The following is a 26,609-nucleotide window of genomic DNA, read 5'->3' as shown; positions in this document are numbered from 1 at the left end:
TCACACGGGGAACAGGAAAAAAAAAACAAGCGAGAACAAACGCTCGTAAGAGCTGTACTCCCCCTCCATCAGAAGCGCAGTACACTGGAGCGCTCCTTCAAAGAGGACTGTGCACAGTGCCACGTGTGGACAGCCACTTGTTTTATTTGCAGATGCACGCATCTGCCAGTGAGGGCCCAAGCACTAACACTCCCACCAGTGGTAGCAACGTCAGAGACCACAGCCCAGACCTGCTGATCCGGACAAGGACAAAGCTATCCAGCAAAGAACCCCACTCGCCAACAGCGCTCCCTCACAAGCCACCACATGCGCTCCGTATGAAGCATGACGCATCATTGGACTGGAGCTATGACATAGCCTTAGACCGCACCCAGCCAACAGAGGGAGCACGGTGGTACACGCACTCACAGGCTGAACACATCAGTCCCCTTTGCGGAGACCTAACACCCTAAAGCCAGGCTGCACCCATCTACAGGCGCAGGGCCAGACAAGAGTGAACATGGCAGACGACATCACAACACCACAAAGATTGCAGAGCCAGAGCCGGAACCCAGACACCAGCACGTGGCTGGACACCACGCAGGGAACGTGCATGCAACCATTTCAGCCATTTGGCACCCGCACCGGTCTCCGGTGGGAACTGTGGCTACAACAGTTCAAACTCGACCTCCACACCCGCAAGATTGAAGATGAAGAGATGAAGAGGGAGTTTCTCATGCTCAACCTAGGCACGATGGCCCTTTGCATTTTCAACGCCCTGCCAAACCGAGGTACGGATGACAACTACGCGACTGCCAAGGATGTCCTCACAAAGAAATTCAAGCCAAAGGCCAGCCACGACTTCGAAAGATTTAAGGTGAGCCAAGCCAGACAATGCCCGCAGGAGAGCATAGACGATTTCCACAGTCGGCTGAGTGAGAGATGGCACTGTCGTGTGACTTCCCGAATGAAGAGTTTGCAGTCAGACAACAAGTCATACATGGGCTGTCCTCAGAGAAGCTAAGGCGCACAGTCCTAGCTGAAGAAGATCTCCCGCTTGACACCATCCTGGCCATGGGACGCTTACGCAAAAGGACGGATGCGTATGCGGAGGAGATGGAGCAGATTATAAGTCGCCTGTCGTTAGACACTGACCTGTCAAAGAACAACACCCCAACAATCAACGCCCTGAGGCAACAGAGGCCATGAGGGGGGCCACCCAGCACAAGACCAAAAGACTGCATATGGTGCGGGCGACAACACGGCAGGAACGAACCATGCCCAGCATATGGCACCACGTGCCACAAATGTGGGAGAGAAAATCATTACGCAGTGGTGTGCCTACACTCTAGGCTGCCCAGAGACACTATGGGCCTCATTACACGGATGGCGGTGGACCAAGGTGCTATAAGCACCTTGGTCCATGCCGGTAAAATACCGGCACCGCCTTGGTGGAAAGGGGAATTACCGCCCTATTCCAAGGTTGGTGGGGCGGTAATTCCCCCTTACCCCATTGCCCTTCCCCATTCCCATTTTTGCCCCATAGGGCATAATGGGAATGGGGAAGGTGCTAATTACAGCACCGCAAATTGCGGTACCGTAATTAGCTCCCTGGTCCCTTTACGGGTTGGTTTTTACCGCCTGCAAAAAGCAGGTGTTAAATTCCCCAACCTGCAAAGGGACCTCGTAGTAAGGCGGTAAGGGTTTACCGGTACCGGTAAAATACCGGTACCGGTAAACCCTTACCGCTTACCGTGTAATGAGGCCCTATGTCATGACCCTTTCCCCTGGCCCTCACTGGCAAGTCAGCCTTCCAGTTAGGGCCAGGCAAAAGGCATTAAAACCTCATCCAAGACTCTCTTGGAGTCAGTCCTGGCGCCTTTGGCTCATTACCATCATGAAGACCAACATTAGAATGGGACTATTTACCTGGGACTATTTATCTTGGGGGGATTCAGCCAACATGGAGGCACACACATAGCTCAGTTACAAGGAACTGAGCTATGAGGTCTAGTCTTTTGGGTGTGGCAGGCCTGGGACTACTTTACCTGGACTACTTTGGGTGTGGCAGACCTGGGACTATTTTACCTGGACTACATTACCTGAGAATATTTAAACCACACCCAAACAGCAGAACATGCTTTGCGTTATTCTGCTGTGGGCAGCGTAACGCTCAACTTGGCCAGTTCTTTGATGCCAGTTTACCTGAAACCAAGGACCTGCAGAGAGAGAAAGAACACTACGAAACTTACCTGGAACAGTATTCTGTCTTCAATCCATCGCCGACTTCAGTTCCACTCACCTGAAGGTACAAACTCCATCATCCGGCACCGCATGCATCCTGGAATACCATAACCTGGAAAGAGGAGAAAGAAAGACAGCATTAGTAAGCGTTTACTCACGTTTCCTCCCGAATGAAGGAAGCCACACAATTCTTACCTGGGTAGTCATCTCCTGGTCAGTAACATTGCTGGAACGTTACGGCGCTCGGCGAGGAACATCGCAACCTGCAAGGAGAGAAAAGACACAGGTTAGCAATATAAAAGGCAAAACAGCGCCGCGCATCGTGCATTACTCACCGGACAGCATCGCGCATAACACGCTTTCGCCTAACGGCCCATGCTCATCTTCAAACTGCATGACAACACCAAAATACCTTTCCATACGTAAAAGGAAAGAAGCAAGACATTATTATTCGAACTAAGAGGAACATAATAACTGCATATAAAGACTGTAAAGCAGCAAACCTACGGAGTCGCAGCAGGCCTGGATTCCCACAGGGGGGCTTGCACCAGTGAAGTAACTTGGTCGCTGCTCGCCCCCCACATCTATGCGCCCATGCCACGAGGAGCAGGATGGAGAATCCACCTTTTACAATATTAAGGTGAGGAGAAGGCCCAAGGGGGAGGAAGGAGCTGAGGCCAAGGGAGGTGAGAAAACATAAAGACAATCTGGTATTGAATCCAGCTCTCCTATATTGCAGACCCATCTTTAACCAGAGGCCTTACCAAGGCACCAGGAGAGGGTTCGAGAGTGCAAATCATCCAACCAGGGCTGGGTGGCATCCCCGTGGATACCAGGTGAGCGTAACACACTACCCGCAAGCAAAACACCCCACAACACAGAGACGACACAGGAGCCCGAGGATCCACCAGGCACCCAGAGAGACAACCGCACCGCCAAAGAAGACCAAGGGAGAGGCCCCGGTACAGCAGAGGCGGGCGCGCCCGTGCCATTGGCGGCAAGGGGTCAGACAGCGTGAGCAGCAGTGAAGGAGACCAGTCCAGCAGAGAGCCATCCCCAAGCCACACCAAATGGACCCACAATCGGAGAAAGGAGAAGGCGCACATGATTTCAGCAGTGAAGCCAGGAGACAGCGATGACCCCAATGGTGCCAGGTCCCGCCGATGCACGTGGTTGGTAGGCGACATCCCAGTCACCATGATGATAGACACCGGGGCCACCGTGAACGTCATGCCCGTCTCCAGATTTGACAAATTTGAGCCCAAGCCGACACTCTGACGGCTCTCAGTTCTGCTCTATGCCTATGGGTGCAAGAAGCCCCTCCCAGTGGCGGGGTACTTCAAAGCGACGCTCTCACATCACGGCATCAGCTGCAAGACCCAGATCCATGTCGTAGATGCCGGCATCGAAACTTTGCTTAGCTGCACCACGGCCGAGCGCCTAGAAGTCATACAGTTCAACCTGGCGGTCCAACCCGAGAACATCGAGCTCCTTCTCAAAAAGCACAAGAAACTCTTCACCGGCCTTGGGTGTCTCAAAGGGCGATCAGTGAAGCTCCACATCGACCCGACCATTGAACCCAGAGCAGTGAGACACAGGAGGGCCCCTTCCATATGAGGGCCACCGTGGAAGCTGAACTCTAGAAACTGGAAGACTTGAAGATCATCGAAAAGACGCCGGCAGCCACCCCGTGGGTCTCCCTCATGGTAGTGACGGCGAAACCCAAACATCCCAATGCCGTGCGCATCTGCATTGACATGCGCCTTCCCAATGCAGCTATTGGCCGAGAGAGACATATCACGCCAACGATTGATGAGCTGATCGTAGACCTCACAGGCGCAACTATCTTCAGCAAGCTCGATCTCAGATCTGGCTACCATCAGATCTGCCTAGTCAAGGAATCCCACTACATCACCACCTTCTCGTTACATCTAGGGCTCCGGCGATACCGTCGCCTCAACTTCGGAATTTCCTCGGCAGCAGAGGTCTTCCAGAATGAAATTCGCAGAGTGCTCCAGGATCTACCAGGTGTCACTAATGTCAGCGGCGACATTTTGGTCTACGGAAGAACGGAGGCTGAACACACGGCCCAGCTAGCGGCGACACTGCAACGTCTTGAGGAGTCAGGACTCACGCTCCATGAAGAAAAATGTGAGTTTGCAAAGAAGTCACTCAGCTTTTTCGGCTATGTATTTAACGAACAGGGTGTCTCCCCGGACCACGGCAAAGTTAGCGACATCAATGCAAATGCACCATCCTCAGTATCGGAAGTGAGAAGCTTCTTAGGCATGGCCACGTACTGCGGTCGTTTCATCCCTGACCTTGCCACGACTGCCGCCCCGTTACGGGAGCTCATGAAATCCAAGGCCCCATGGCAGTGGGGCATCAGTCAAGAACAAGCGTTCCAGAAGATAAAGGACTCCCTCTCCAGTGATGCCACCATGGCGTTTTTTGACATTAATCACACCACGGAACTACTTGTTGACACCAGCCCTGTTGGGCTAGGGCGGTGCTGACACAGAGAGACAAGAGTGGAACAGTCTACACCATGGCGTTCGCAAGCAGAGCACTCACGCCGGCTGAAAAAAATTATGCTCACATCAAGAAAGAGGCGCTGGCCATTATCTGGGGGTGCAAGCATTTTCATGTGTACGTCCTGGGGCACCCGGTGAAAGTGCTTACCGACCACAAACCACGTATTCCCATCTTTGGAGGCTCAGCGCCACACCCACCTGCAAGAATCGAGCGTTGGCTGCTGCAGGTGCAACAGTTCGACCTGGATGTGCAGTACCGTGCGGGTGCTGACAACCCCGCAGACTACTTGTCACGCCACCCACCACCAGCCACGGCGACAGAACAGGAGGCGGCGAAAATTGCAGAAGAGCATGTCTGCCAAATTGTCGAGCATGCCAGACCAAAGGCCATGATGCTAGTGGAAATACAATCTGAAACGGGGAGTGACCCATGTCTACAGCTTGCGAAGACAGCCGTTCTGAAGGCGGAATGGAAGACGTTCCTGTCAGCAGTCACCGAAGAACACAGCCAGCCCAAGAACTGTTACATGCGCTGTTCGGGATACGCCATGAGTTGTCCATGTAAGTGGATGGACTGATCTTAAAGGGGCATACGATTGTGCTGCCGCTGTCCCTGCATGAGAGAGCAATCCAATTGGCGCATGAGGGGCATCAGGGAGTTGTCAAAACACTTGCATACCTCAAGTCACGCAAATCTGGTTGCCCCACATGCCATGTAGAGTGTTGGCCCTCGTAGAGACCTGCAGCGCCTGCCGTTCCTCACGTCGCCCCGGACCACCAGAACCCATGGAATGGCTGCCAACCGCAGGTGGGACTCCATCAGCATCGACTTTTGCACCATTGCCAATGTGACCTACCTGCTAGTGGCGATTGATGAGAACACAAGGTACCCCGAGGTTGAACCCGTCCACTCCACAGAAGCAGCAGTGGTCACCACTGCACTAGAGAAAATGTTTGCAACGCATGGCATTCCGTCGGCGATCTGAAGCGACAACGGGCCGATGTTCACAAGCAAAGTGTTCCAACTATTCATAGACGATCTGGGAATACGCCACCATCACATAACACCGTACTAGCCGCAAGCCAATGGAGACGCTGAACGGTGTATGGCGTCCATCAACAAGACCATATGTATTGCAAAGAACAAAGGCCGCAGGTGGCTCCCCGAGTTCTACAGATTCCTACGCACGTACCGGCTGACGCCACACTCCTCAACTCAGGTCAGCCCAGCGGACATGATGTTCGGTGTCCCCATCCAAGGGGGCCTGCCCCTACACCACTCCTGGAAACCAGCCCCAGCCGACTTAGAGAACATTGAAACAAAGAGGCGGCTACACAATGCCAGGGAGGACTTGACCAGGAGGGAGGTAGCCAGTGACCTCCAGGTTGGGGACACAGTGCTGGTAAGAACTTGCAGTCGGAAAGGGAAGATGTCACTCCCGTACGAGCCTGAAACATGGACGGTATCCCGTCGAGAGTATGGCCTCGTGTCAGCCACCCGAGGACAGGAGTCGGTGTCGAGGAATGCCTCGCACTTCCAGAAAGTCCCGCCGACCCAGTGGGAGGAAAGCAACGCTGACAGTGGTCCTGGAGAAAACCAGCCGACATAGACAGACAACCCACGAGAAGGTCTGGAGGAGGAGGCAACCCCAGAGTTTTCTGTCCGCCAGGAAGAAGAAAGAAGCAGGGACACACCCCACACTCCCCACCGAGAGAGGAATGGGCGATATGCTCTTCAAAGGCAACCAGTGCCATCGACGATGTTGAAAGGCTATGTTTTCAATGGCGTCTACGTCCGGCCAAGCTGAGAGACTGAAAGCTAGCCCTGGTAAGAGACTAGAAATGCTGCGGCAACGGCAGTTTAGTTTGAAAAGTCACATGTTTGGGGAGGGGGTTGGCCAGAAAGGAAAACCACAATTGACTTCAATATTTGAGTGACCACGTTTCTCATATTTTGAATACAAGCGATTGTCATTTTCATGTTTGAAGAGTTATCTAAAAGTTGATGAGGGATGTGATGTCCACGTGACTGTGGCATAGCTCTCAACTCTCACGCTTTTGGCGGGTGTCACCCGCCTTGTAAACAGCTGACTCACCCGCCAAGCCTCCAGCACGCCCATTCATTTCAATGGGCGTCTCACCCGCCAAAACTAAAATCGGGTGTTTTCACCCGCCTTCGCGACCCAAATGGTTGAGAGCTATGCTGTGGTCACGTGGGCAAGTAAATAAATGCGAGCGCCGAGCCCGCCAAAAGGCAGTTCCCGCTCGGACACTCCCACACACTGTGTCCGTGTCTCTGTCTGCGCTCCTCGCGCTTTCCAGCCAGGCCCAGCCCCTAGTAATAATAATAATAATAATTAGGCTTTTATATAGCGCTACAAACCCTCAGGTATCTGAGCGCTGCTTATTATTACCCACGGTGTGTGGTGCTCATTTATCGACCTCGGAAGGATGAAAGGCTGAGTTTGGCCCCGCCGGGATTCGAACCTGCGTTAACAGGCTCTGCACGGGTGTCAAAGCGGGCGCTCTACTCGCTGTGCCACTTGACCGGCTTACACCACACTACCTTTGTATTAAGTATGCATTTTCCTTTAATGTAACCAGCAAGTAACCCAACTCCTGTAACTTACACCTTGATACCCCCGAGTTTGGGCGTAGTAACAAATGCAATAAGTAAATAAATCTCAAGCTGAGAAACCCCAAACATGCAGTTTCTCAGCTTCAGATAAAAACTCTAATTAACATGACAGGGCACTAATACACAGCTCTCAACCATTTGTGTTGCAAAGGTGGGTGAAATCACCCGATTTTGTTTTTGGCGGGTGAGACGCCCATTGGAATGAATGGGCGTGCAGGAGTCTTGGCAGGTGAGTCAGCCCTTTACAAGGCGGGTGACACCCGCCAAAAGAGTGTGAGTTGAGAGCTATGCTATTAGCAATATAATTCTTGTAAGAACTGTAACTTATGCTACAGGCATTGTTTCTCGGGGTATAGTGCTTAAACAATAATGCTATTTTGTTAGCTTGATACTTTTGAAAATGTATTTCAATATTCTCAAGTTTCACGTGGCTGTGCGAGGCCAGGCCATTGAGTCAATTTTTTGTTTGGAATTTGGGAACTTGTAGGTTTCCTACATTTCAAATGGCAATGGAAAACAAAATTACAAGTTCCAGAATCCAAAGGAAAAAAACAGGACTGGGTGGCCTTCTCACGCATAGCCGCGTAACACTTGAGAGCTTTGCTTTTGATTATATCTCCAAAAATTAATTTAAAAAATGTGTACTGAAATATCTGTGCGCTTGAACGCCATCTTAGTATAGTATTAATTTCAGTTCACTATCATGGCAACCAAAAAAAACATAGCAAAAAGGTCAGCCATCTTGGAATATTTCTGCAACTAAACGTTATTTTCCAAAAGCGCATTCTCTTTGGAAACCAATAAGAATTTTTCTTCCCAAAAGCTTCAGAAAGCCTACGTCAGTTAATGTGTTTTTGCAGGAAGTAATAATGTTGATTTACTATCAGGAAGGGCGGGGGGGCAACTTATTTTTCAGTACGCTACGTATTTTTGCCAAGCGGTAGTTTAAGTTTTCATTTATTAACGTTTCCAGACCTCTTTTATTATTGCGAAATGCAGCATGGGACTTCCGTTTTAGAAGCTGTCATAGTCAGACCTAGTATGTCCTACTTCTATGCCTATGACAGCTGACAGAAGGTCCTCTTTTTGCATCTCAGACGGTGACGTTGCTTGCTCAGTTGTTTCCGGTCACTGGCAGGGCTGTGGGAGCGACTGAGCGTTGTACAGAAGAACCTGCGCGACATGGAACCCGCTGGACAAGGTGAGCGGGAATGGGGAATGGGGGAGGGAAGAGTAGAGCTGCATCTGAGGGGAAACGGGGTTTCGCTCGGATGGGTGCGGTGGTCGTTGGCTATGGGGCGTGGAGCAGCTCATTGCTGCATGGGGGTTGGGGCTATGGAGGGCGGAGGTGCGTGACGGGATTATATGAAGACAGTAATATAGTAGGGCTGATGGAGTGGCAGGAGTGTATTGGCACTTCGGGGGCGAGAACGTGACAGAAGTCGAAATTGCTTGCCACGATCCCATCACTCTTGAGTCCTCCTCGCCCTTTCCTCGTAGTGTGAGGTATCACGTCTAGAGACCTGCAATTCCCCCCTTTCTACACGAATGCTTTCCCCAGAGTGCCTACTGACGTGGGGAGAGGTGTTAGGGCAAAGTTTATCCAGCTTTCCTTCTGTCCGTATCTCAGGAATATATCCTCCAACTACCCTAATGGAAGCGAGTAGGAAACCAGTTCTGGGATGTGGAAGAAAAGGACTTAAGTAAACATGCCAAATATCCTCGTCCTCGCAGTATGAGGGTATACAAAGCCGTGCACAAGGGGGACATTGCACAACAAAACATAAACACCAAAATGCATTTCAAACAAACCGACATTTAAATGTGTCCATCAAGCAGGATTGGCTTGGCAGTCCTTTAAATAAAAAAGGTAAAGAGATCAAGGGTTCCCCAGGTGTTGGCACTAAACATATTTCCATAGGACACCCTATAGGGCCACCCAGGAAATAGACATGGCACGAGCAGATCTGCCCTGGAGTGAGCCCGGTGAGGGCAGTCCAGATGCTTCAAAGGCCATGTTCATAACTGCCAGATTGCACCTGCTCAAGGAAGCTATCGTTGGCTGCTGTACATTAGCACCCTGGATGGGAGCGCTGGCCAATGAGGGAGCTTGGAGAGGGGGCTGTGTACTCTGGTATAGGTCTGTGTTCCGAGCTCCCCCAGGCCCTCATACAGTTGTTCCATTGCTTCTTCCTCCCCCATTGTGCCGTTAGCACCCGTGAGTAACGCACGTGGGTGCTAAAGGTGCAGTAAAAATTAACTCGCCTTTCCTCAGTGTCCAAAGCCGCAGCGGGTACAGGAGCCCGTCATCGGTGTTCATTAATAATCAACACTGAAGATGGACCCCTTTTCCTGACACTGCTCTGAGGACTGAGAGGTAAGTGGTTTTAAAAAAAAAAAAAAAATTGACCTTTACCACCCGTGAGCAACCACACATGGGTGCAAACAGATTTTTTTTCTTTAAAAAAGAAAATAACGATTTTTGCAGTCTTGTGACAGCGCGACTCCTGTTCCCGATGCGGCGTCAAATAAAGAAAGGTAAGTTTATCTTATTTTTTTTTTTTTGGCTTTTGTTTTTACAGCTTTTAGCACCCGCTTGTGGCCATTCGAGGGTTCTAATGGGGCCGAACCTGTCAGTAACCGGGTGTTAAGGGACCCTCGCTTTGCTTGGGACTTTAACTTGGGCAGTGGGCCATAACCAACAGAGTTGGCCCGTCGCTTCGGGTCGTATTGCCTCAGTACAAATAGGCCGAGGTGATGAACAGATCCTCACACTGCCTATTTCCGCCAGTCTTCAGCAGGTAAAGTTTCACCACTCTGAAAACATCCAGAGGGTGAGGGGAAGTGGCCGCGAGATCCCAAAAAAACTCATTCAGTATAGGGAGGACCAGGTTCTCGTGCAGTTCAAAGGAACATGTAACCCGTACGATTCTATTGTGACCCACTGATTGGCCATTGCCCCCAGACTAGAAGGGAACACTACACACCAACTCCCATCCCCTCAGACGCAGCTGCGGGGGTGGCGAAGGCGCATGTTAGGAGGTGGCTATATCCCTAGTGCTTGGGGATGGAGTGATCAAGAGAATGCCTTTATCTGCGGATAGCAAAACAAGATTCTCCTCATTGGAAAAAAGACGTCGTACACTTTACTTTTATTTATTTTTTCTTTTCAATGACTCAAAATTGGGCGCACTGGCCACAGGAGTATGGAGTGAGGATAAGGGGAGCTATGAGAGACCATGTTAGAGGTGGGGGCCAGAGGAGTAAGGAACCTTATATGCCAGTCGGACCCAGATCAGTGGAAACTACACAAGCCGAGCGCCCCAACTCAGGATATAGAGAAGCAAACTAACCAACCCTACTAACTTTTCCCTTTCTGCATACACCTCTCAAACTCCAAACCAAACACAACCAACAGCACAACAAACCACACAAACTTCACTACACTGCAACAACAAAACAAAAACACACATTGTCTTGCACAACAGTACACGATGACTCCCGGCCGCAAACACCCCAGGCCCAGCCAACGGACCCAACCGGCTGAGGCCGCCAACAGCACATCACTGCTCTCTTGCACTTTTCCTGCTTCCTCCCACTAACTCAACCTCCCCTCCAGCCTACCAGTTAACGTGCATATCTTGCCCTTTTACGCATGCAAATATGGCAAATACGGATCATTTAATTTTGTACTGCGTACCGTGTATGCTTTGATTTATTCATTAAAAAAAACATACTTTCCACCACTAAATGGTACTTTAGCATTTCTTTTGTCAGCAGCATAGCCTTCTTATGCATGATGGTGAATTTCCAACTGAAAGACCAAATCTGTGACGGCTAAGCGAGCAACACAATAAAGCATGCACCCTTTTAAAATGTGTTCATACCCATAACGTATGTGTTGGATAAGTTTTACTCTCTTGCAGAGGAGAAAACTAATTTTTACACTCTTGAAATTGCATTTACGCTCTAATTTGAAAAATCATGCGTAAAATACTCCCACCTCAAAATCTTATCTGGAGCACTGCTCCCCTCCTCTTTCAGAGCCGCCAGAGCGCCAGGGGACCACTCCGGTGGTGATAGTGCGTGGTACAAAAATGTCCTTTAACATTAACATCCTTTTCAGTTTTCGCTATTGGGTGCCGCTAAAGCGCTACTATAAGGTAAAACTATTGCATTGGAGTACAGTTAAGACTGAGATGGGATTATAGGAGGGAAACAGAGCTTGTCAGCGTTTTGTTTTAGTCGTCCATTGACTGCCCATGGTCATGCTAATTCCTATGGCCAGTCCCACCCACTTGCTGCCCCTCCCAAAACACATCTCCTGAAAGCTATTTGAGCTAGCTTTATAGAGTAAAGGGGTAGTTTGCTCAGAAGTTGTATAGTCCCAATCGATCGGGCACGTATTTTGGATCATACATCCACTTTAAAAGAAATCCTATGCATCTTACCTTAGTTTTCCTCACTTTTATAAATGTGAAAACACCTGCCTGGACACCACTATATTTTGGAAATCATATCCGTTGATCTATCATCCTAGGTTCAAGTGCCCTTGCAGCAGTAATGCAGATCATCCGCTCCTAAAGCTGACATATTTTATCAAAACTATATGCTTCACCTATTTTAATGTCGTTGGTGGGCAGCATAGCCAAACGTTCCCCGTTATCACCCATGTCATAACGTTATCTAATGCAGAACCAGGAACATAAACTGACACATCCGCACAGTATGCAAAACCTTTTTTTCTTTTCACAAAAAGGGTAAAAAACATATATTTCGAAGAAAACTGCGATAATCTGAATGGTAGCAAGTACTTTTATTTTTGTCATAATGCTGTAAAGCAGAGATTATGACAACAACAACATCTTATAATGGCCGTTCCGTTCAGCTATGGATTTATCAGTCTTTATATTGTTCACAGTAAGTTCTTAATTCCTTGACCGATTCTGCATCTACAGACATTACGATCCGTTAGTGAGATGAACTCGGTGGTTTCAGTTTCGAATGCAGAACTTTGACATCTGCATAGTTTCATGTTGCTCCTTGTTACTTCAACAGCGAAAGCACAGATTGATGTCTGGCCATCGTCCCAGATAATTGTTATCCCAGGTGTGTTGTTCACTAGTATTGTCCAAATTCGGTTGAAGAAGCAGTCTAATGGAAGAATCACACCATGACATGCATACATCGGTACAATGAAACTGTGTAAAATCGAGAATGAATAAAATATATTTCAGTACCCACTTTTTTAATATAATATCCACATTACATAAATATGTTAACAGTTACCACGTACAATGTCCATTATATGTTCAAATTGACCGTTCATCCGTAACATTGTTCATGGTGTAGCATACAGCACACTTGCCATCCTTACTTGCCCAAACATTAATTCGATTTTTAGCCTCACTAGATTGTGAGGGTAGAGGGCCAAATTAGGGCAGGCGGCTGGAGGGAAACAGAGTGCAGGGGTACCAATCAGAAGGATCTCTGTCTTACTGGCATTAAGACAGAGGTCATTGTCTGCGCACCAAGCCTTTATAGCGGTCAGACAGTCGTGAATGAGAGGAGAGGATGAGGAGGTAGTAGAGGGAAGCTAGAAGGAAAGCTGTGTGTCATCAGCATAACACTTCGAATGAGTAGAGGAGGAGGAAATCTGGTGTCTAATAAACCATTGCTCTGTTTCAATCTGCAGCCGATTAGCAAGATTCCGACTTTCCAGCAAAGTTAGACTGTGCATCTTAAAAGATGGTTTGCACCCCCATTCATATTTTTATTTTATTGAGCATTTGTAAGGCACTTTAAACAGAACTGTTTCAAATCGCCACAAGGCTAAATGGGATGGGAACAGGGGAAATAATAACAATGGCAAACAGTTGTGGTCCTGCTAGGCCTTGTTGTATTCGGACAGGCAAGTGCAATTGAGAAGTGCAGGGGATGGGGATGGAAGGAGAAGCGGAGGAGTGGACAAGTTCTGGAGGAGGTACCGGGAGGGAAGTGCTGAGGGGAGCTAAGGAGGATAACCTCAGTCTAAGTGCAGGTACAGGCGACTCTCAAGGGTGGGATGTTGAGCCACCAAACAAGGGCCCACAGGGCAGTGCAGTAGGGGGTGGGTTTGCTGGAATTGACTGGCAGGAAGGGCTTGGGATCATGTAAGATGCACGATAGTCAGGCCACCGTTCACAGCGGCAGTGGGGTGATTAGCAGGGAAAGTAAAGAGGTTGAGAAGAGCATCGTTTTGAGCAGTTTTCGGAAATTAAGGAGTTCCTGCTCATGTGTGAGGGGGGCAGGGAGGCTGTTCCAAAGGGAGGCACCGGCCGAGTAGCAAGAACTGCCCCCCCACTCTCTGCTACTTTGTACAATTCATATAATTTGCAAACACTGTGTAAACTGTTCAAACTAGCTTTTATTTACAAAAGAAAATAAATTGTGATGAGTGACGCACATCGTTTGAATCTAGAAGTTAACCTTCAACAAGTTAAGTTTGTGTGGGCAAACCTCTATCGCAGTGTTCTGTGGCATAGACTGTGCCATGGGAACACAATCTGGAGCTATTCCATGCATTTGTATGGCCAGTACGTTCATGGTCTGATCTTTTACAAATTCGAAATCCATCGGCTGGACGATTGGCTTTGCCACTCACTTTTTGCTTCTTTTGATGACCTCCTTGTAACAGAGATTGTGGAATGTTCATGCAGTTATTGATTTGGTCTATGCCAATGTTCTTATTATGTGCAAGAACAGCCAGTCTTGCTCTGGCCTCCATACTGTCTATGGCAAAATGCAACCTTTTAGGCCTGTACTTTAGGTGCATGTTATCTCCAGCGTGGCAGAATTCTGTGAGTGCCCTCATGTCTCTTGAAAGTGTTTTGTCACACACAATCATCTCGATGCTCTGTGAGGATAGGAGCCTGGCCCCAACCACTTTTTTTTGCACTCGTGCTCCTTGCTCAGTGGTCCATGTGCACATTCATGGAAATCTTCATTTAACTCCCATGAGTGTTTGTTTGAACAATGGTGCATCAATGAACGTCCTATTCCGAGCAGCATATCTGTAGTATTGGGTTTATCCAAGGAACTCAAGTCCCACAAATGTACAGAAACTTAAAATTTAACGTTGATCCGCTAAACGGCAAAGCAGACAAACAAAGTACATTTCCAGCAGGCACTTTTCCAAGTATAGGTTGAGCAAACCATGAGAATGTGTTATGGTTGTGTACACGGCTACCCTCCTTCAGGTGTGTGCCTTTTTAACTATATGTGTAAAGTTCACCAATGGCTCCCCAGAAATCCTCCTATGTAAGTTATGATCACATCTTATCATTTTCATGATCTGAATTGGGCAGCAGTCGAATGCAATGTATTTTGGCTCGCAACAGCCAATCATCTTGCAGTACCGTTGTTTGCGATTCCATGGTGGTGGATAGTCCTTAACACTTGGAAGAGTGAACTCCAGATCACGAGCACAATCGTTGATCACTTGCAAAGTTGCTTGACTTATTTCTGTTTGTGACATTTGCAGATTTTCAAAATGTATTGTGGAAAAAGTGACCACTTTCTGTTTCTTAGATTGTAATTCTTTTAGCGGGTGTGGATTGTGTGAGCGGTTCTGCAAGCAATTGGGCGAAAAATCATCTGTTTGTCTCTTCTGGTGGCGTTTTGTGCTGTAACAATTATCCATGGCTAATTTCCATGGGTCACTGGATGACATTACATTCAAACTCCGGATACTGGGCATCTGCATCACGGCTCTGAATCTTGACTGGACCATGCAGAGCTACAAAAAAATGCGGTGTTCACAATTGACATAGGTTTGGCAAGCCACATCATTAGTCTGTGGTGTTGTCTGCGTCTTCATGCTCCTCCTCTTCCTAGGTCTCTAGTGGATGAAAAGAAACATGCTTAATGTTTTGTAAACCAACATCACATATGAATTGCAACCTCCAAAATGTCAAATGAATACAGTACTTCATAAACAACTTATTTAAAAACAGAATTTTTCATTATTTACCCTTGGTATCTTAATTTTCCTTGAAACATTGAATTTTAATTTGCTTGCCACATTATCAAGCTGAAAAACAGCATTTTGAAACTGTATCGACCATGCAATTTGCTCTTCAACTTCAAGATTCATATAACAAAATCTACAAATATAACCAATTTCACTGTGGTAAACGTATTACATGAATGTTACAAATGATAACTTTAAATGTATAAATATATTATGTATACCTCTGGTCCATTAGTCTCTTCAATGTCCACCACTTCAGTAGTACATTCCTTATTCACAATGTAAAGTTAAAATCGTTGATCCCGTTTGAGACAGTTGATTTAATTGTCGACCTTAAAAAATCAATAGAAAAAATGTCTAAAAAGATACGGTTAATCGTCTGATTACAATTTTGTCATTATTATGGACATAAAGTTGAACAATGTGTATATGTAACATTTTAAAAAGACAGATGTGAAAGTGTACCTGATATCCTTCAGAGATGTCGTCGGGAGTTGGTGTGTGATCAGTTTATGAACCTAAACTACTCTGTTGATATAGTTAGTGAAAGTGTCTGTAATTCAGTAACGCAGTAGGTTTTAATGTTTTTCTTTAATTATGGCATTCATTTCTGTCAAAATACATCTAGGTTGTTGATCTAATGCTTTGCAATTTGCAGACAGCATTTCAAATAAAAAAAATATATACATTACTCAGCATTTATACCTCATCCACCAGACCGGTTGCAGTAGAAGAGTAGTACATTGGAATTTCAGCCTCCCCAATATCAAAGTAATATCAATAGTAAAGATGTAAAAGGAAAATTTTAAAAAATCACATGAAAAAGATGGTCGATACATGTCACATACCTACATGCCACTTAGACAGATTTCTGGATTACTATGCACTTAAGTGGATTTCCAGTTATTGCTACAACAATCCGTACAACACCAATCTGTATTAATCAAGTCAACTCATCCGCATACACCTCAAACTACACCCACAGCACTGCAGTGCTCTATCTTGATCTTTTCGTGCTGAACCCTACTAACCACCCACCCTCCCACCTTGCATTACGGATCCACCTGAGCGTATGGAGACCACTGAAGTGACATCTTTGCACGTTAACTTTGTTTCGAAGGCTAAAAGTAACTTTGTTTCGAAGGCTAAAAGTTTGCATAACAATCTATTATTTTGGTTGCACTTAAATATTTTGTATAGTCTCTTTCACATTAGTATTATAAATTAGACCACATCAAAATCGATAGTAAGTTCATGTGCAAGTCACTCACCCTTACCATGTGCATGTTGAACGTGTTTGTGGTTGTCTCCATGGTAACTGTCTGTACTTCAATCAGTGCGTTCTATGTAAACACAGAGATGGCAAACACATTGACCTATTTGTAAACCACGCAATGTATTTTTTTTAGAAGGCTCACATTGCACCAAACTAATAGTGTATCCCTAAACTAGGGATACGCAAAGTAATCTAAAGTTCTAATTGTATAAACTTGCAGTGTGGCATTTGTTTCAGCGAGAAACACATCTAGGTTATTGATCAAATGCTTTACAAGTTAATGACAGTATTTCAAATTATTAAACTATTAAAACAATTCAATACATTCTCATTTGTCATACCTCATCCTCCAGACTGGTTGCAGTACAAGAATAATACGTTGTTGAAGTTCCAGCCTTCCCCCTACATGAAAGTAATTTTAATAATAAAGATGTAAAAGCAAAATCGAGAACAGAATTTACATGCAAAAGATGGTCGATATTTACACAGAAGCCTAAATGCAACTTAGACAGATGTTTGGGTAGGGATGCACTTGGTTAGATTCTGTACTAATTAACTCACTCCTCTGCATACACCTCAAACAAACTCAACAGCAGTACAGTCAGCTCTCTTGCTCTTTTCCTGCTCAACCCTACTAACCACCCCACATCCCTCTTTCCATTACACATCTACCCGATGGCCTGGAAACTACAAAAGTGGCATTGTTGTGTGTTTAACTTTGTTTCAAAATCTAAAATTGTACATAACCAATATTTTTAAGTTGATAGATATTTTGTATTCTCGCATTTAAAGGATTAGTATAAAAAAATTACTTGAAAAGTGAGTGAGGCTGCTGTTGACTCTGAAATAGTGGTAATGTACAATCTTGGTCCTGTAATTGTTGCATATATTCATACCAGTGTGAAATAGAAAATGTACATTAGTATTATGAATTAGATCACATCGAGAGCGATTTATGGGCAAGTCACTCAGCCTCACCAGGTGGATGTTGGACGTGTCTGTGGTTTCCTCCATGTTAGTGGTCTGTACTTCCATCAGTGCGGTCTACGTACGCAGAGATGGTAATCAACACATTTAACAAAATGACATATTTGTAAAAAGAGACAATGTAAGCTTTTTGAGAAGGCGCACAATGTACTGAACTATTAGTGTATCCTTAAACTAGGGATACACAAACAAATCTAAATAATTGTATAAACCACAGTACATTGTGCCCCGAAGGCAACTTATGCAGTAAAATATCAATGGAAATATTCCACAAAAACTCCAACTGTTTGTTCTGTTGCCTGTTCAGACTATTTCAATGTTTTGAATGATGATTTGGAAAACATATTAGATTGAAAAAATGTCAACTGCTTTAAAAACATTCTGCTTCCAGTACCCTACTCATCTGGGTCAGCGTATTCGGAAATTCAGTAGGAACTGCATTGGGAAATAATTTGCAATGGATTCTGGGGCGACGCCTTTTAGGGAACTTTGTTCGTACATATCTTCAGAGAAGTGCATGCTGAAGACGTGGAATCGATTGCCGCTCACGTCAGCCAAGACACCGTTGACTCTGCCTTCAATCTCGGACACTGGAAATCTGCAGTTCAACTGCCATTTTTTACTAAACGTATATCCGTCGGATGAAGACATGCATGACTGTTTCACTTTTGGCATGGCTGACATTGGGCCAACCGAAAACGATACATGAAGGCATTTTGGGATTCTCCATATGGATGTTCAAAAAACGACAAAAGATACTATGAAATAAATGTCACAGTGAGTACATCACATTGATAATAAAGAAACATTTAAAAAAATTCCACCTAAAGCAAACATGCACTCTGAAATATTACATTTGGAAGCACTACTCCATAATGTAACGTCATATATGGCATTTCTAATGTGCCTGTACACAACTGTTTCAGGCTCCACAAGACGAGGGAGGGAATGTAGGGGGGAAGACGAGACAAAATATCCTACTAGGTCTTGTGTCATTCGGATCGTGCTAGTGCGACAACGTGAAGTGCAGGGGGAAGGGCGGGTGGAAAGTGCAAAGGAGAGGGTAGGGGAAAGTGGGATCAGGGCAGCATGGCTCTGAGTAAGTGCAGCCAAAGCAGAGTGGCTCTGGGTAAGTGCGAGGAGGGGGCTGAAAGGGGGTTAGGCAGCCCATACGTGTCCACTGGGCCCATAGGCAGTGTAGGAGCCTGGTATCCAATGATACTCTTAGGGTAGCCAAGCAGCCAGTCGGCACAGCAGACGGTAAATTAGCAAGGAAGTGAGAGAGATAAGGCAGAGGAACAATGGAAGGTTTTGAGCTGCTTCAGGAACTTCTGGTGGTCCGGTCAAGTCTGAGAGGGGCAGGGAGCCCATTCCAGAGGGAGGCACCTGCAGAGGAGAACGATTTACCCCCCCACTCAGCCTGGAGAGGTGTCTGATTCTCAGTGAGTTGAATATAGCTCAGGGAAGGTATTTTGGAAGAGTGAGTTGGATGTAGTGCAGGCCATGGCATCAGGAAGCCTTGTGGACGATGCAGAGTGTCTTGAACTTGATTCTTGCAGTCACCGGGAGCCAGTGGAGAGATTTCAGGGCTGGTGAGATTAGTGCCAGGGCTTGAGGCCAAGGATACGTCTTGCAATCCTGTTCTGGATTAGTTGCAGAGAGCAGACTGAGAACGAGGCTGTTGCAGTAGTCCAGCCTGGAGAGAACCAGGGCTCTGGAGAGACTGAGCTTCTGGGGGAAAGTGAGAAAAGGTAGAATACCTCTTGAGGAGGTGCAGCTGGTATGGGTCCTTCTTGGCAAGCTCTGTGGTGTGAAGAGTGGTGTCAGACACCTAGGTTTTTTTGCCTTACAATAAGGCGAATGCAGAGGGCCCAAGGAGAGCGGCCAGATTGAGAGATGGAAAGCGGGAGCATGGGTACCAATGAGAAGGAGCTCAGTCTTACTGGCACTAAGTTAGAGATCGTTCGAGGCTCACCAATCCTAAATTGCGGATAGACAGTCGGGAATGAGGGAGGATAGGAGGCTGAGGGGAGCCTGAAGGAGAGCGGAGTGTCATCCGCATAACACAAAGTTAGAAGAGAAGCTATAGCTCAAAGGGGTCATGTGCTAGTTAGAGATAAAAGTACATAGGGCGGTTGATAATGGTGTAGACTTTCTGAATATATTAAATTAAGAATAGTGTACATCGAGTATAAAGCAATACAAAGTGGCAGAGCATATAACATTGACTCTAAAGAAAACAATAGTAAAAGTTGACCAGCTGTTACTTGGAGCAGATGAGCTGTTTCAGCAAGCAACGAAAAAAGTGGATAGATGGTGATATCCCTAGTTGATTTCAGAGATGTTTTCTTGGTAACTTCCACAGTGTTGGATGGGTGTGAATGTCTGACCTGTTCATTCGAATCCATCAGCTCCCTGACAAATTTGGACCTCCTCCATCCCGCCAGTGAAGCCCCTTGCCAGCCCGTGGCCACAGATGCAAATTGCTATCGATGGCCGAATGGGGGAGATGGATGGATGTAGATGAGGCAAGCACAGTGGGACAGGAACATATTCAAAGGACACCGCCATATGTTAACGGCAGGGACAGGGTCTTCAAAGGGGATTGTGGAAACACTGGGTCTGGGCTGGCCATGTGGTCAATGGTCCCTGTGCCAAAGAGTCCTTTGAGGTGTACATGGTGTTTGTCAGCTTGAGCCTTCCCAGCCCCCTTGCCAGCGTGCGGCCACGGATGCAAACTGCCACTGATGACGGAGGGAGATGTGTGGATGAGGCTGACGCAATAGGCCAGTGACCTTGTTGAGCACACCAATCCGTCATGGTCCTCTTGCATGTTTGTACGTGTTGTGGACTTACAAATAATACTTGCATGTATTATGTTTGAAATACCTTTTTTAAATGTAAGGCATTGTGATGCTTTAAAAGTACCTTTTTCGTGGAAAACACTTACCGTGCTTGGGACATCAGGTGGGAATCAATTGAAAATGTGAATGCCCATTCGATTAAAAATTGTTTGGGAGATAGGTAAACATTGTTTTTAACTTGAAAGTGAAAGAAAGGTAATTGTTCGGACATTGATTGAAAAGATCAATATTAGGGTTTGAGATTCGAAAGAGCAATGTGTTCAATTTACAGAAAAAATGCATTCGTCGGTTCCCCAAAGAAGTTACAATGATATGGGTAACAACATGCAATGTTAGCCACCTCGGTTGTCAAACGCACAACATATTTTGAATTAACTTACTCAATTAACTTACTCGTTACTTGGTTTACGAGGGCGAACTGTAGATCGAAGTTGGTGCATAAAGGACCATCAGCATTCGCAACACAGATCTTGTAATGCAGGCTGCCCTGAACTCCAGCAGCTCGGTAACGCATAGCAGTGGTTTCTTCTTCAGCAATGTAGGCCAAGCAAACAGTTTTCTTTGAAACTGCAGTTCTCCACCACAGCTGGCATAACCTTGCAGAAATAGCAGGTACACCATGTGGAAACATCTTCCATTCGACTGGGTTCAGTGTTTGATCGTCACGATTATCATCTGATTGCTCATGGTCTTGACATTTTTTTTTTTCTCTTTCACGGATTTCCTCTTCTGAATATTCTGGCTCGTACATGTAGAGCTAAATAGTGGCCATAGTTCCTGACTATTTAAGAAGCAGAGAATCAACCGTGAGATAAATGGAAATGTTTTCGTTTGTATATAGTAACGAAATGAGGTTTCACATTAAAATTCTATGTTATAGAAAAACAAGCGAAAAAAACAGCCATGTTCGAAAAAGCATCATACAAACACAAGTTGAATAGGGGAAAAAACGAAAGTGCACAAGGACACACGTAAATAACATGCCATGTGAAAGTAGAATTTTAAATATGGTTTGTTGAAGACATTTGGATAATATCAGAAATTGTGAAATAAAAAGTGACTACCGAGTTAATTATCTGCAGCAAAAGTACCTGTTCTCAGTGTGTCTTACTTGGCAGATAGCTGAACGGAGCAGAAACAAGTCAGGGAGACTTCAAGAAATAGAATGTGAAGGGAAAAAACTCCTACGTTGTGTGATCAGAAATGATTTATCTGTCGAGGATAGAGGTGTCTTGGCATTTTCATGAGGAGCCGTCAATAGATTGTACACAAGGGACGTTCACATGAGACGTGCGTTGGTGTTGGGAACGGGGGCGTAAGCATCTAGTGATGTCAGCTTTAGGGCGGGTGATCTGTATTACTGCCGCAAGGGCACTTGAACTTAGCGCGGTAGATCAACGGATAAGATTTCCACAAGATCATTGAGGTGTTTTCGCATGTATAAAAGTGAGGACAACTAAGGTAAGATGCATAGGATTTTTCTTTAAGATGGATTGATGAATGATCGAAAATATATGCCTGATCGGTTGGGACAATAACCTTTGTGAGCAAATTACCCCTTTAACATCAAACTTTGTGTTGTGCCTGCCGTCGTTATTTCAAAGCAGTCTACTGAGAGTTAATGGCTTAATTGGTGCGATAAATGCACCACAGGTGTAATAAAAATGTCTTCACCGCGTGTGCCTTCGGCCACTTGATGTATAACTAGTGTGTGTATGTCCTTTCACTGAGGCCTTTTAAAAACAAGCATTGGCAAAGACAACAATTTGGCTTGTGTATATGTATTATATGCACTGGTACTTGCACTATTTGGCAGCTGCCACCATAATGTCCAGTGAGGACCATTATGGCAATGCATGGCAAATGCAGTCCCATTCCTAAACAGAAGCCATAGCTGTTGGCATTGGCAATGCTTATTTCACATTAGTATGTAGCATAGACGATGCTCTTGGTTTGACGCAGGCCTAGAATTTGTGTCACTTCGGTAAATACAAAGTTATTTAAAACTTTAAACAAACATGGTTGCTTATATAATTGCCTTCATCAACTTGCAGAAGTTAATGTGGCCCATTTGTTTTGTCCCCCAGATATTGTAACTGTTGGCGAAATAACATCTATAACAATGAGGGCCCATTTATATATCTGAGAGAACAAAGGGTCCTGGGAGATTCTGAAACCATTGAATAGGAGGCATGCAATCATTGTGGTAACTGGCTCACAAAGTTATTTGTTTTGAGCCGAGAGTCCATCTCGGCGAATACGGCTACCAGTCATTTGGTCGACCACCAAATGGTCGAAATCCAAATGCTCGAATTTTAATTTTTTTTTTTGGGGGGGGGGGGGTTCCCCCCCATCCCCCAATTTTATATATATTTTTTTAACCAAACAAAACCAACAAAAAATATATAAATAAATAAAAAATTTCGAGCCTTTTTTTTCCGGCCATTTGGTTTCGACCAAATGGTCATTCGATCTTTTTTTTTCGACCAAATGAGCGGACACCGGCGAATACGCATAACTAAGGCCCATTTTGATTGTTTTCTTAAGAGCAGTGGTGGCAGCATGGACTGAAGATATTGAAACGTCAATCTTGCCCTTTGTGTAATGCGCCCAGGGAGGCCCTTTTTTTATTATTCTTCCGTGCTTATTCTAGACTGAGAGGACAAACGTTAAAACCTCTACTAGAATATGGTGTTCACTCAGTATAGGCCTGCTTTAACCTATGTGCTTTGGTTGGAATCGCCCCATGTGGGGTGGGCACTTCTGTTTTTTCCATTATTTATTAGGAAACACTTAATCAGATCACATTCCTATAGATTTAATTGGTGTCCAGTCATTATCTCGAAAACAAAATGTCGAATTACAATAATGTCGAAAACAAAAATGTCGAATTTTTTTTTTTTTAATTTACATGTTTTTTTGGGGTTCCAGTGGTAAAAAAAAGGGGTAAAACATAAAAAAAATTAAAGGGGGTTTGGGGGGGAACCCCCCATTTCGAATAAAAATCAACAAAAAAAAAGAAATTCGACATTTTTGTTTTCGACTTTATTTTTTCGACATTATGACTTTCGACATATTTGTATTCGAGATTATGACTATAAACCGATTTCATTATCTGTAGCTGGATTTTATGGTTTTTTTATCTTGTTTGCAAATGCTTTTTTTTGTAATTGTTGCCATATGCCATTGTATTTATGGAAATTACTTTGTTTCTGAAATAAACTTTAATATAATGAGATAAGAATTGATATTTTCATCATCCGCACTCCAATAGTATTGGGACTATTGGTTCTCCCACCAACCTATTTGGAAGGGCACAGGGCATTAAGGGTGAATCGACAGCCTTGAATGCATGCTGAACAAATTGCTAGGGACAGCACATGGCCAGTTGCAGTCTGCTGAGGTCCCTTCTTCCAGAGTTAATGTACCTCTAGCTGCATTCTTAATTTATTAGGAGTGCTCCCCCCCCGCCCTAGTGCTTGGTGTATGTTTACGTCCTGTTATGAAAGTGCGTGTGGAGAACAAGGTTTCCAAGTACATGCATCATGGCCTTCGATCATAGCTGCCCAGCAGAGGCCGCTGCCATTGAGTTCCAGGCCAGCCTACCACTTACTTTGCCTCTCTGTCAGTGCACTGTCAGCATGCCAGGCTCTGACAAGAATGCAGGCGGTTATTTCATTCCCCTTGTTGAAACATTTTTCTACCATGAGGTTTCACCATTTTGAACTTTCTGTTCTGTATCGTGCCACTTTGAACTTTGCTACTGTGAAGGATCGCCACTTAGGATTTTTGCTATTCTGAGGCTTCCACCACCTCGATGTGCTACTGCAAGGTTTTCCGCCCCCTCATTTTACTACTGCAAGGCTTCACCTCTTGGAAAAATACTGTGCTGCCTTTAACGCTCTACTACTTGAATTTAGGGTACTTTGAATTACCCACTCAAAGACCGTACTGGCCTGGCTTGTATTGCTCCTGAAATTTTGCCACTGTACACTGACTTGTTCCTGCTGCCCTAAAAAAAAGAAATATCTACATATAATCTAGTAACCGGCCCACCCCTAGAGCTGGACACACTTTTTAGATGCAATCTTCTGCAGAGATGGACTCTCCCCGCTGCCCCACCGGTACCAATCATGGAGCAACCATCATACGGTCCTGTTCACAATCAAAATCCTGAGCCGCATGATGCCCACAAACATAAAATACCTGACGACAAAAGAAACTGGAAAATACCTGGAAACCCTAACGGATCTATTGGAATCTACCAAACCGAACACTTACCAGTCAAATTGAATGACACTGGACTCCATTGAAGAGAAGCTTCACACCTAGCTCACAGGTGCGCTAGATCAATTAGCACCCCTAAAACTCTTCAAACCCACTCCAAGGAAAACCACAGCAAGATGGTGCTTTCTGAACTTTGACCTGTAGGGGCAGAGGTTCGGAAGACCAGCCTAGTTTCTTGGAACTGGGTAACCTCTGGACAAGCCAGACCAATCAGGGTAGCTATGGCAGGTGGTCAAGACTCAGTCACCCTTACCCCTCTTGAGACTTAAAGACCTCAATGAGCACCCAAAGCAAGGTCACTTAAAATTACTCCAGACAGGTGTTCTATTAAAAATATAGACACATTTATTACAAGGCCTTTGTAACATAGACCATAGCAAAGAGTCACAATAATGCTGAAGTAACCCAACACATCAAAATCAACGCGATACATACAAGACCAGAGGGGTCTAACGGCTTAAGAGGCATGAAATATGTAGACCACCTAGATGGGGAGGAAAACAGGCAGTGCAAGTAATCTTTAGACCCAGTTCCACATCAAGAATACACCTAACTAAGAGGCAGTTCAAGCCCTACGAAGAGAGGAGCCTTATGCTCAATAGTACATGCACACGCTTGTGCCACTGGACAAAATAGGGTCTCTTCAAGGGTCACTAGCAGCTCAGGAAGGTGGATGCGGTCCCCACTATTCAAGCAGGGCCTCCACTTGCGGGCAGAGGCAGGTTGAGAGTGCGGGATAGTCGCTATTTTTTAACAGCGGTAGAAAAGAAATGGGCTCCTGCGCTAGGGGCCACCGGTTGGGGTATGGACTACTCATCGGTCCCCGACGCAAGCAGACCCAGACTTCGCCAGTTCAGTCCACTTCGCTGGCAGGTTCGAATGCGACAATCAGGATGTCTCGACGCCATGTAGTTTCCGCTGTAGCAGGCTTCAGGGTCAAGAGGGTCACGTGCAGCAAACTTACACAGGTTGTTGCCACAGCAGGGCAACACGGTAACCGCGTTTACTCCGATCCTGGTGCACTCGTCTCACTTCAGACCTGGGAATGCCAAGTGTACGAAATTCGGTGTGAGGGTGCCGTGGACACAGAACAAGCAATATACCAAGTTTTGAGGGCTTCCTCGAAACCGCGGCGATGACCGAGCAAACGTCCTGCATAAGCTGGTCAGCCCACTGGTTGGCCCAGGGACACTCTTACTTGCAGGGTTTGATGAAGGTGCAGAGAATAGTTGGTCCTACTATTCCAATGGGTCGAAGCGCCTTCGCAGACCTTCTAGGACGATCAGATTCAGAGGGGTCTCGCAGGAAGACAGCGGGCTCAGGGTGCCAAACCTTCCAGCGGGTCACCAGGGGTTCCTCGACTCGGCTTCTTGTTGCAGGATACTTGGCTCCTTATCCAGGAGATCGACATGGTAGTGGTGTTTTCAGCCTCCTCTTACCCAAAGTTCCCTTCGTGCCAAAACGGAGAGGACCCAATGGGAGATCTGCTTAGAAACACTGACTCCATACATGGACCAATCATGGACCACCGTGGTCCGAGGCATTCAAGACTCTCTGGCACCCAGGATGTGTATTGGGAACAGACATCCCAGCCCACATCCTGGAGGGGCACACACAAGGCATGCAGAAGCCTGCGAAAGCATGGGGTTTTGCGGGAAAGTGCATGACCAAATAAGGACAGACCTGGGTCGACTCGACCTGGTGAAGGTGAAGGGGCAAGATGGCCAAAGGACCTAGTGGCATGGCAATTTTGGAGCCAGGCCACCTATTCGTGCCAATCGCGGTTAAC

At 46.0% G+C, this 26,609-nt stretch overlaps 1 protein-coding gene across 15 annotated transcripts in view; it reads left to right on the top strand.

Moving 5' to 3' along the window:
* Window positions 1-8,447: 8,447 nt before the first annotated feature.
* TPD52L2 (TPD52 like 2) overlaps window positions 8,448-26,609 on the top strand; it is a 365,874-nt gene continuing 347,712 nt past the window's right edge. For 7 of the 15 annotated variants that reach the window (XM_069650869.1, XM_069650867.1, XM_069650864.1 and 4 more), the window contains exon 1: window positions 8,451-8,596. In XM_069650869.1, coding sequence (XP_069506970.1) covers window positions 8,578-8,596 — 19 coding nt within the window. In that variant the 5' untranslated portion in view covers window positions 8,451-8,577. Of the gene's footprint in view, window positions 8,597-26,609 lie in introns of all 15 variants that reach the window. The other 8 variants (XM_069650875.1, XM_069650874.1, XM_069650872.1 and 5 more) reach the window with 2 other exon arrangements.

Source organism: Ambystoma mexicanum, chromosome 3p, assembly GCF_040938575.1.
Source record: "Ambystoma mexicanum isolate Mex_15411 chromosome 3p, UKY_AmexF1_1, whole genome shotgun sequence".
Classification (NCBI taxonomy): domain Eukaryota; kingdom Metazoa; phylum Chordata; class Amphibia; order Caudata; family Ambystomatidae; genus Ambystoma; species Ambystoma mexicanum.
The sequence above is the reverse complement of the archived record's forward strand: the minus strand, read 5'-3'. Positions and strand labels throughout refer to the sequence as shown.